An 11,270-nucleotide genomic window follows, 5' to 3' on the forward strand; every position below is an offset into this window, starting at 1 on the left:
TACATCTTCACTAACAGTCCTGAGACAAGTATGAGTACAGATGGCTACCTTACTTTGTCAATGGATATAAGCAGCCTTTTAGATGCACGTCTAACAGATGTGCTAAGCTCAGCTTTGGACAATTCAAAATATATATTTTTTTCCTTCAGTTTATGTCTAATTTCAATTTTCAAGCATGGCCTGATTCTCATCTCACTTATAAAGTGATTTTCCAGATGTATCCTGGATTTTCAATAGATTATTGGTCCAAAAAAAAAAAAAAAAAAAAAGGTCAGTGATATGGCGATTATCCCATTATTCAGGGCTTCATTCAGTCATATATGTTTAAAACAAGTCCAATTCTGTTAACTGCTAATCTGTAGTGTAGTGAGAGGATAATCGGACTTTGAAGATTCCTCTTGCCTTTCTGAAAAGTTTTACTATCCACAGTGTTGCATCTCCTCATCTTGCCAGTATATTATTGTGCCTCCAAAGGGCTAGGCGTGTGAGAGCTCCTACTCATGCTCCTACTCACACTCCACTCATGCCTACTTTAGCCCTGATCAGTTTTAGAAAGGTTATGGTTTTCAAGCACACAGTTTTGGGGTATGTGGGGCAGTTCACATTATGACCCATTAGCTACAAATTTTGTTCTTCTCAATATTTTAGTCAACTAAAATTCACTGAAATAATGAAATGAAATTCTGACCAGCTCTTGATATAATAACTTAGGTTTCTCATAGACGTGCATGCCATTTTAGCATTCATTTACTTAAGTGTTGATGTTCATCTGCTTACTTGTCTAAAGTAAGGTATAAACTAGTCTAAAGGTGCAACATACAAATAAAGACCAAGGGGACAGATTCTGGCCTCTTTCACATCTATTCAACTTCACTGACTTCAGCAGAGTTTGCATAGGTGCAGATGAGGGAAAATTTGCCTCTAAATTTTTATTCTGTTGATAATGACATTTTCTTTAGTTTGTGTAGTAAAAAATAAAGGATTTGTTTGTGTAAAATTGAAGAAGAGAATAATTTGTGACCTGATTCCAGCACATGGCTCCTCATAGTTTCTTCCTGCTTCTACATGTATTCATATGCAAAGCAAAAGAATACATCAAAGTGACACAAACGGAATAACAAAAGCTGTCTACAAAGTCCTGCACCAGCTGGTACTCTTACATGTTTTAGATTAGAGTCCAGAGAGTACTATGACTGGACCACCACAGGAGAAACAGCTAGGGGACATTGAATGTTCCCATGCACAGTGTTATACAAACAGCTGTATCAAATTAATTTAGGCTTATCCACTGTGAAAATTCACAGGGTTTAATGGCTTTTCTTACCTGTGAAAGGGTGGTCTAGTCATAGGACTTCTGTATAGAGTCTGAAGCAGAGGGGCAGGTTTCAGACTTTTCTGCGCTAGTGTTAAAGGTCAAAATATATAGTAGTAGACAAACAGGTGGGAGTTAAGATACAGCAAAGAGAAAAATACAGCAGGAGCATGAATTACACAGTTTTTATTTATTTTTTGAATAACAAAATGCGTCTCAGAAACTACTAAATCAGTTTTCAAAATGAAATTTTTGCTAGGAAGTTTTGTCTGATGCAAAAAGGAAGTGGATCCATGCTGTATTTTGCAGGATTATTTTATTTTAGGGAAAGATAACTATATATGTGTGATAGGTTTGAACTTCTGTGTAGTTTAAAAGCTTTTCCACCATAATATATTTCCCTCTTAGACTACCTTATGCAGAGATAGTTCATTACCTGAAGGCTCTATATTTTCTCAAAATATTGTTCAAAGTATGTCTTCCTTTGTTGTTAAAGTGTTAAATAGCATTGTGCTGTATTTATGTGGAAAACAGCAGAACTGAACAGAGAGCACTGTGGACCTATCCATTTACAAAATCAAAGCCTGCTTCTACCAAGTAGTGTTAAGAATACACTCCAAATACACTGATAGTCACATTATCTGCTATGCATAGAGAGCAGTAATCAGTGGGTTTCCTAGTTCTAATGCTGTAGTTAAAATACTTTGGATTAGGGTTTGTTTGTTTGTTTTGTCCTTGCCTTAGTCTTTGATAACAATGCCACAAACAAGAATACACTTGTCTTCTATATGGAGATGGATGAACTGGCTGCCTCCAGAACAAGTCCAGGAATTCTTAGAGATAACATGAAGGAAATAAAAAAGCAGCTGGAATTTTTACAGAGCTTTTTCTACAGTGTTAGTATCTCCTAAGGTTATAGGACTAGCCATAATAGATGCCCGACTTGGGGCTTCGTTGCTGAAAGATTAGTGGGTACCTTGGTGTTCTGAGCGGGCTCCCCCAAAAATGTAGTGTTTTAATGTGGCCTGCATCAGCCAAAAGCAATCTGTGGTGTGGTGTAGTGTTACTGCTTTATCTGTAGTGATAAGGCAACTGTCTTCCTGCAGCAACTAGACAGTTGCCTTATCATTATAGCTAAAGTAAAACTCATGCCAGCAATGCCTAAAGCTTGGTAAATAGTAAGCTTTATCTTTTTTTTTTTCATACATATTCTCTGTCAGTGTAGCTGACAAAAGCTTTGGTTTTGATTTCAGTTTAAGTAATCTGATCATCAGCCTATCAACACAAAAACTAGAGGTGAGTCAGAAGGACAAAGAAAATGAAGTAGTTTCAACAAAAAAATTTGAGTAAACTCTTAATTACATTAGAGAATATGCAGAAAACTCTAAATAAATGTGTTATACTGTAGAAGAATAAAGATTTGAGGATTGTAAAGTATTAAAATTTAATATAATTCCAAATGCAACTTCAATATTTAAACTGTAGCTGTGTATGGAATATTCTTAATGTGGTACATAATAATTAATTTATAATAATCCTGATATTGATTCCTAAAGACAGCACTATATGACAGGCCCTGCCACTATTGCTATAATACAGGAAATTTTGGAGAAAGGAGATTTATAGGATTCTTAAGCAGAGAAAAAAGAAATCTGAGTTCTACAACATTATCTGCACTGTAGATCAATATAGACTGCTTTCACTGCAACAGATCATTGTGGTTGCCTCCAGGGAGAGAATAGAAAACCTCTGAAAATGCGTTGCCCAAAACTTCATCAAGCTGGATTATAGGATGATTTTTCAGGCTTAGCCCTCACAAAGTTACACACTGAAAAAAAATCCATAAAAAAAAAAAAACAAAAAACAATAACAATAAAGAAAAAGGACAAGAAGTCCTGAGAGGGGCTATAGAGAATGTATTTTGTAATATTCAAAATAAACATTATGTTGGGATGAAGGGTTTTTTTTTTTTTCCTTTTTTTCCCAGATGGTTTTTTATTTTTAATCATATGGGTAGTTTCAGAATATATAATCTACAAGGTGCTGCCTGGCAAAGATGGTAATGATATAATATCTATTCTTCCAGTGTTAATCCAGTGTGCCTGATTGGCTCTGCTAGCCCTGACTTAGCACTGATGGGATTCTAACAGACAAGGAAAGTGAAATCTCTCTGCATCACCAGCTACATATAAGTATCAGACTGTGGCCTGACCTCTCAAAACAATGTCAGCAACCTTCTGGTATAAAGAAAAGCATACACCATACAGAAAGGCAATGTATTAACAACAGCGCTAATAAATTTTACTTGGATCACAAGGACTAAATCATCAAACTGGGAAGTGGAATTTAGATGCTCAAAAATTAACTGTTTATGTTCTACCAAACATCCCCCAACTATGGCAAAATGTCCAGCACAGCTCCACTGACTTCAAGGAAACAGTGCTAATTTATGCCAGCTGAAGATGTTGATGGCAGTGATGAAACAGGACAAAGATAGTATAGTTTGAAAGTGGAGTGATGCTAAAAGAGAGAATAAGGATACCAAGTTAATCAGATGCACAATATGAAGACAAAAACATCAAGATTAAATAACATGCTGATTAATCTGCCTAATTTAGGCAGATTTTTTTTCAGAATTGATTTAAATTTTCTAGTTACCACTTTATCTGTCCTGCTGCGAGAATCAATCTATGCAATTTTTCTCCTTTGCTAATAGCCTAATTTTTCTTTCTTTGTCCAGCATTATCAAACCATGCCACATATTCTATTAAGTTGTTGTGATGCCAAAACTTGTGGTCCTGGCAAAATGTATCATGCAGCATATCTAAGTAAGTGAATTAAAAAAGCATCTGAGCAGGTATCTGGTGCATGTCACAGTTCGTTCTTCCATAATAAACTGTGTTCTCCTTCTCATTCATTTGTCAATCATAGTAACTAAAGATTATTATTTGCTGTATGTACGGGACACCAGCAATTTGCAAAGTCTGTTGGCAAGAAAATCAAGTTAGAATGACAGAGTGAGAAATTAAGCAGAAGTCTGATGTAATTAGCTACAACAATCAGTGCTCTAATTTCTGATTTATTGTTTCCTGTTTTCCTGCTGCTTTCAGTCCATGCATACTGTATACGCTTCATATAGGTCAAACAATTGCCTTATCAGTCCTGGCAAACCAAGAGGTCAGAGTTAACAATATTTATTTGAACATGCAGGATGCTTCCCACTGCAATTAGGAAATAACTATTACTAATAGGTCTTTGGTGCTATTTCCTCATTTATACAATTTTGTAAAGATACAGGCGATAGGGAATTCAGATTTCATACTTCTTTGTAAATATTTTTTTGCAGATAGATTTACTTGTCTAGTAGTAGCCAGTTTGGTTAAACTGGCCATATTGAATTCTCTCAAATGACAGTCTGACAAGGTATTAATGTGGAATGATTAAATTGCATCAGTTTAATAACTATATACATACAGCATATTTTGCGTTATGTCATGTGAGATCTTAAAAAAAGACTAGCCAGTTATTAGTCCCCCTGAAATCCATGAGAGTTTTGCTCCTGACTGAGATGGGATTACAATATGTCCCTGCAAATTTGTTCTGGCTGGCATTTTCACGCTGTGCAGAGTTCAAGGTCTTTGGATGAGTGATCCTTTTTACTAATACAAGACAGCGCATATTTTACTCTCACATGGTTCTTGCAATTCTATTTGGAATTCCTGTCACTGTTTGTTTTGATTTGAAAACTGTACGGTAAATTGTGTGTTTCAGCAGAAAAGTATTTACTATATATATTTAACTCTTCAGAGTATGGACAAATTTTCATAAAAAATGAAGCTAGATGAAACCCTCAGAGGCCATATAGTCTGGCCATCAAACTATTCCTAAAAATAAACAATAACTAAAACATTCCTGAAAGAAGTTGGCCTGGCCTAGTCTCTTAAAACTCCAGAAATGGAAATCCTACAACCTGCTCATGTAATCTATTCCATTACCTACTCTTACAGAGGAGGAATAGGAATAAAATTCCAACCAAAAAACTCTTGCTTAAATTGACTCCATTACTTATTTTCCTTCCTATAAATAGGCATGAAGAGTAATATATCTTTACGGAGACCTTTCATATAGCAACATCATGTCTCTAAATTTTTTTTCTTTGTATGACAGTATACAATATTTGTTCCTTGAAATTCACATTTTGTTAAGCTCTGATCATTTGCTTTTTTTATGCTAGACCTCGTCCTTGATAGGCAACTGCAAAATCATGTGTTCAACACATAACTCTCGTAGCCATACTTTACATTATTATAATTGCTTTATTAAAATTGCGGCACTGTTTTGACTCTTGATACATCCAGATCCCTTTCTATAGAACTACTGTCTAAGCAAGTCATTTCTCATCCAGTATTTGAGAAGCTGATTCACAAACTAGAATTGCATTCTATTTATTATAGTCTATTTCTTCCATTTGTCATTCCTATTTTGAATTCTAACCATGTCCTTCAAAATGCTTGCACTCCTCCCATCTTCATATCACATAAGAATTAAATAAACTTACTTCCTTTTGTACCACTTCAGTCATTAATGAAATAATTACATAGTACTAGTCAAGTAGTATCATGTTCAGTAGAATCCCAGTGGATACCCTAGCATTTCAGCACACTGTTTTCCAACCTCTTCCACACTCTCTTTGCACTATTATTGGACAAAACAGTTATTTTTCTTTATTTTTTTTTTCCAATCAGGTTCTCATGTGTGCAAAACAGTATTGACTGTTTTAACAAAAAAAATACACAGCACGTATACTACTACTCTTTCTCTACTTCTGAGGCTCGCTTCCTGTCATACAAGAGAATTAGCTTGCTTGATATATTTATTCTAGTTAAATTTTTTTTGGGCCATTACTTATCACTGGTTAATCTTTTAAGTGCTTAGAAATAGATGCCTTGTTTATTTTTCAGTGTTTTGAAGTCAGACTAGCTCTTCTAGGATTCCTTATTTCTCTCTCTTCTGAGAGTAAGCACAACATTTGTATTTTTTCAGAGCTCCAGAACTGTGATGTCTGCAAATTCTCTAATTTGTAATAATTCTAGGATTACTTTGCCATTTTCCTAAATATCTACTGGATTTCATTCAGGCACAGCCTACATGAGGTCCTTTATAACTCAGGGCAGTTGAGGTTTTACCCTATTGTTAATGCTAATCACAGAATTGATGCAATCTCAGGTAACTACCTTTCATGAGAACTGAACAATTTACTTCACTTTTTAACCCTTTTGACTACCAGGTTTTATTATTGTTTAGTCGTCCTCTACTAATAACATAGATTTAGAGAATAATTTCTTATGATCTATTTGATCACTGCATGGGCCTGATACTGTCTCATGTCCTCATCTTTCTAATTTTTAATCCTACATACTGTTATTTTTGTATATATATGCTAAAGCATATATATATCAGGTCATTGTTGAGCCTCAAAGTAGAGCCAAACAACTTCACAGACAAGGCTCAGAACTGAAACTGAGTGAGCGTTTACTTTCTTAAGCTGCAAACATTCCTTTACATCTTCACATTCTCAGTTGTTTTCTCCCTCTTTGTCAAAAATAAGAGTAACTCCTCCTATGTACTTTTTCTGCCTCCTCTTTCAGAAACTTTTTCCATGACCATAAATCTGCATTGTGCTTCTCCTTTCTTCATGTAGCTGGAGGTATTTATCATCCTGTACACTAAGAGTTATACTGGTTTATGAAAAGCTTTTTCCACATTAGACTCTCATGTGACAAAGCCTTTTTGTTTGTTTGTTTGTTTGTTTGTTTGTTTGTTTGTTTGTTTTCTGGAGGCTTCTTAAAAAATGTAGCTGCTACAAGGAGATCAACCTGCTCAGAAGCACTGGAAAAGTCTCATGTGTGAAGGCAAGTTCTGCAGACAGCTGTGCCAGCCCCAGGGCAGCTCTGAAAAAAGTAGTATTATGATTGCAGCAAACAGTATTATTAAGTCATATCAAGGATTTGATATTCTGCAGGCTTAATTTATATCATGCAACACCTGCTGCCTACAGATATGTGTGACTTTGCTTCAGCAAAGGGTAGATGAGAATGGAGGGAAAAGAGGAATGGAAGTGGATGATAGTAAACAAGAAACATTAAATTGGTGACAGAATGAACTGCTAACATCATTATTTTCAGAGACTATGGATTCGAGTCAGGGAGTATGACAAAAAGAATATTTTTGAAAAACAAAAATTTGAATTAGTACATCTTAGAAATTGATGTTTGGAAACAAATAAAGGGAGCCTGTAGAGAACAGAAGACATTGGAAGATTAAATTCAGAATTCAAATAATCTTTTAAACAGATTTCTTTTTTTTTTTTCTTTTTTCTTTTTACAGCTCTGTAGCAGTTTTTATGTTGAATAAAGTGATTCAATTTTACTATCCTGCCTATTATTTTATTTAGTCTTTTACATTTTTACATTTATTGGTTTCTTGGACTGCATTAATCTTAATTCTATGAGCAAGTTACTCCACATTTCTTTGATAAGACTTCTTTGTGGACTGAAGACTACATTCACAGTACGAAGTTTGCTCCCCTGCTGAATGAAAGCTGTATTTAATTCAGGCATTTCAACTATAATTTCAGCTGAGTTTTTTTACTTTTTATTTTTTAAAATTTTTAATTTTCAAATCACTCACCTTTCTTTCATTTTTCTCATAATTATTCTCCTTGAACTGTACTGCAAAGGCTGTGTTACAATGCAGGGAAGTAAAACTGACCAAAAGTTTTTTTCAAAGTTTTGTAAAATGGATGACTACATTGGCTGAGAACTTATTTATAAGCTAACATTACCTAAATAGAATTTTTCTTTTGGTTGGTTTATATTCCCGTTGGGATATGTCCCGTTCCCATTGCTGTCAATGAGAAATCTCCCATTAAGTTAAAAGGGTGTGGAATCAGGTCTTTAAAAACATTATATTGAAACACAACATGGTTATAAATGCTAGTAAAACTTTCAAGAGTGATCTTTCAATGACCTTAAGAATTGAGGGCTGATCCACACCAAAACATGCTTTCTGAAACAGTGTAATGCAAAATCCTTCCTTGTTCCCCTGCCTTCCAAAAGCTAGAAAGAAAAGTATAGAGCACTCCTTGGAGAAACTTGCGTGTTCAGAATCAATAGTTTTTCATGGAACATATCACTCTGCTTAAACTCCAGCACACATCCAGAAGTTTTCAGTGTGTACCTTGAACCAGCCAGTTTCATGTCTGTGAACTCTAATGAAGGCCTGATTTCGGGCTGGAAAGAGACCTCCCGAACCAAGAGGGAGTTGTTGTATCTTCCCATCTGTGTGTTGAAAGACACAAGACGCCAGAGCAACAAAAACAGATGTTTAATAGCCAGGTAAATCCATACTTTAACTTCTCTTTTTGTCTATTTCCTTGGTGTACTGTGTGTTAGCATTTCTGGTGGTTTCTGAAATGTATACATATTTTTGATAAAGAGTTACTACTTAAAAGCTTATTATTTCAGGAAATTTTATTTTCAGTAGTACTTTTCTTGCATTTCAAAGCACTTCATAAACAGGAAGAGCCTAATTCATCATTATTCACACATCAATGTTTAGGTCAAAAGGGACAGCACAATTGGAACTTAGTTGTCAAATGTGTGTGTGAAGGTACTGTAAGAAAATATCACTGTGCTGCTTTGCTGGCTATCATTCAAGGATATAGAACAATATCTTAAAGCTTCCTGGGAACACAGGATAAACCACTGTAAGATCCAAAATAGAGATCAAGAATTTTAATTTCCTGTAACTGACAGTTCAATACAAATTAACATCTTGGCCAAATGTTCAGCAAACATCAATCATGATAGCTTCCCTGAAGCCAATTTACACCACTTTATGGCAGATGAAGATAGCTGTAGGATATAATAAAGATAAAAGAACCACTGGTATGAAAAGTTCTTTCACCATACCAGCCTAGTCAAAATGTGAGGAAATATTTTCTACAAAAAGAATAGCTTTTTGGCCAATAAACATTGTTAAGAATATCATTGTTCTTTCACCCACTGGAAAAAAAAAATTATCATTCTCAAAACTCTCATTTTTAAAATATGAATTAGTTTTGTCTTATTTTCTTAAGAACTTTTTTAAGCTTCTTTATAATGCCAATAAATGGCTATGCCATTCTTGAGCTTTGTCATCTCTGTTCCTCAAAACTGAAAAACCCTGACGCATCAGATAAGAGCTGATTAAGTGAAGAAATTTAGGAAAATATGTTATCAAATTGTAATTGCTGTGGCATTTGGTCCTTTAGAAAAATGTCAGAAATTATGTAAAACAAAACTTCTGAACTCTTCAAATTACTTCTGCTGAAGAGTCCTGTAGGTCCAGAGTCATGATTTTTTTTATGGACACATGTAGAGCAGACCATCTATCTATCCTGAGTAACCGGAGCATCAAAGTTACACTAGTTAACATTATGAGATGAAACTCAGGACAGAAAGAGTATTTCTAATCTCAAGCATTGGAGGTATCATTCCCAAGATATTAAAGTATCAGATACTTACATTTCAAAAGACAAAGACATATAAATGCTAACACTGTTTGCATCTTAACATTTGCCTGTCCATGTACGTATGTACTTTTTCTGTCATGGACTAAAAGAACCAATAACTAATATTTTGTTTTCCAGTTTAAAAAAAAAAAAAAGGAACACTTTATGACTTGTTGACTCCATTGTATTTATGTTCTTGCTTAACATTGAAGTTAAACACATGCCTCGATGTCTGACAAATTAACAATATATTTTTAAAAAGAAATAAGTATTTATTTCAGCAAAATTAACATTTTCTACATTTCCATTCATAGCCAGTTATTTGCTGCAAATTTAAATCTAATGTGACATTTTGAGTATAGCACTTAAATTAAAAGTTTGTGGCCAATAATCATTGCCTAGATTACTAATACTAGATTTTAGTTTAATTTTCTAAAATTTCAGGTAAATGTCAACTGAACAGTATTATGGTCTGCAATCATCCTAATATTTATGTCCCCCCAATTTTTAGTGGGCCGTTATTTTTTTCCCAAAGAAAGTGACTTAATCTTTCTTATTTGCTTCAAAGTATTAATGATAATTTTCTTTGCCAGTTCATTTGGAGGTAGAAAATCTAAGTCGGGCTCAGACCCCCTTGTTTTATAATTTAATACCGATATTACTTACATTATTAGTTTTACTGGTAAATCAAGGAGCAAGTTGCCGGAATCCAGCTGTGACCCCAGGGCAGGAACTTTCTGCCGGCTGTCACCTTCTGACAGTTCGGGCTGTTAATTACCTCCAACAGTTGGAGCACAAGCACCTCTCTGTCTGCCAGCTGGCAGCCTCAGCCTCAAACTGGCAGCCTGAGAAGATTTAAAACCTGTAACAAAAGGCTGCTATGTAAACAGTTTATCGTAAAATACACAATGGCAGCCGTAGACCCACATCAGGAATCAAAGGTAGCCCCTGCACTCCTGGGGACTGGAAATGGTACAAGCCCCTGCTTGCCTCTTGCTGCCAGCCAGTGGACAAAACCCAAAGTCCAAAGGGAAACTCCAGAGCAGATCAGGCTTTGCAAAATCTGAATACTTGAATCTAGAGAGCTGAACTGTTGAGCTAACATCGAACTATACCAATTACTGCAACAAACAAAAACACTGCAGTGACATTTTAACTGCTTCATTTGACAGCCACTTAAGTTTCGAAAACAGAACCATAGGGTTTCTCTGGAAGGAGGGTAAAAAATGTTGCCTAAAATATTTTGTTACCTGCAGCTAGAGCGCTTACTGAGAGGCAGTGCTGGATTGATGTGCACCTCAACCCTGAGAAGGTTCAAAACCTGCTGGTGAGCCCTATAATTTCCAGGTGAGTTTGGGCTGCTGGAAACCTGGAATTGCAAAACTGACTAAACCAGAGCAAGAA

General features: G+C 35.2%; 1 protein-coding gene across 5 annotated transcripts in view; it reads right to left on the reverse strand.

Annotated features, from left to right (window-relative positions):
- The window catches only part of LOC104910629 (uncharacterized), a 43,931-nt gene extending 33,220 nt beyond the window's left edge, over positions 1 to 10,711 (reverse strand). For 3 of the 5 annotated variants that reach the window (XR_014882920.1, XR_014882919.1, XR_014882918.1), the window contains exons 1-2: positions 10,533 to 10,711; positions 8,552 to 8,652 (exon numbers count right to left, since the gene is read on the reverse strand). Coding sequence is in view for 1 of the 5 variants with exons in the window: in XM_085222478.1 (XP_085078604.1) it covers positions 8,552 to 8,652 (101 nt within the window). In the remaining 4 variants the exon portion in view is untranslated. The remainder of the gene's footprint in view (positions 1 to 8,551; positions 8,653 to 10,532) is intronic. The other 2 variants (XM_085222478.1, XR_004159523.2) reach the window with 2 other exon arrangements.
- Between the last annotated feature and the right edge of the window lie 559 nt (positions 10,712 to 11,270).

Source organism: Meleagris gallopavo, chromosome 4 (genome assembly GCF_905368555.1).
Source record: "Meleagris gallopavo chromosome 4, MGAL_WU_HG_1.1, whole genome shotgun sequence".
Lineage (NCBI taxonomy): Eukaryota > Metazoa > Chordata > Aves > Galliformes > Phasianidae > Meleagris > Meleagris gallopavo.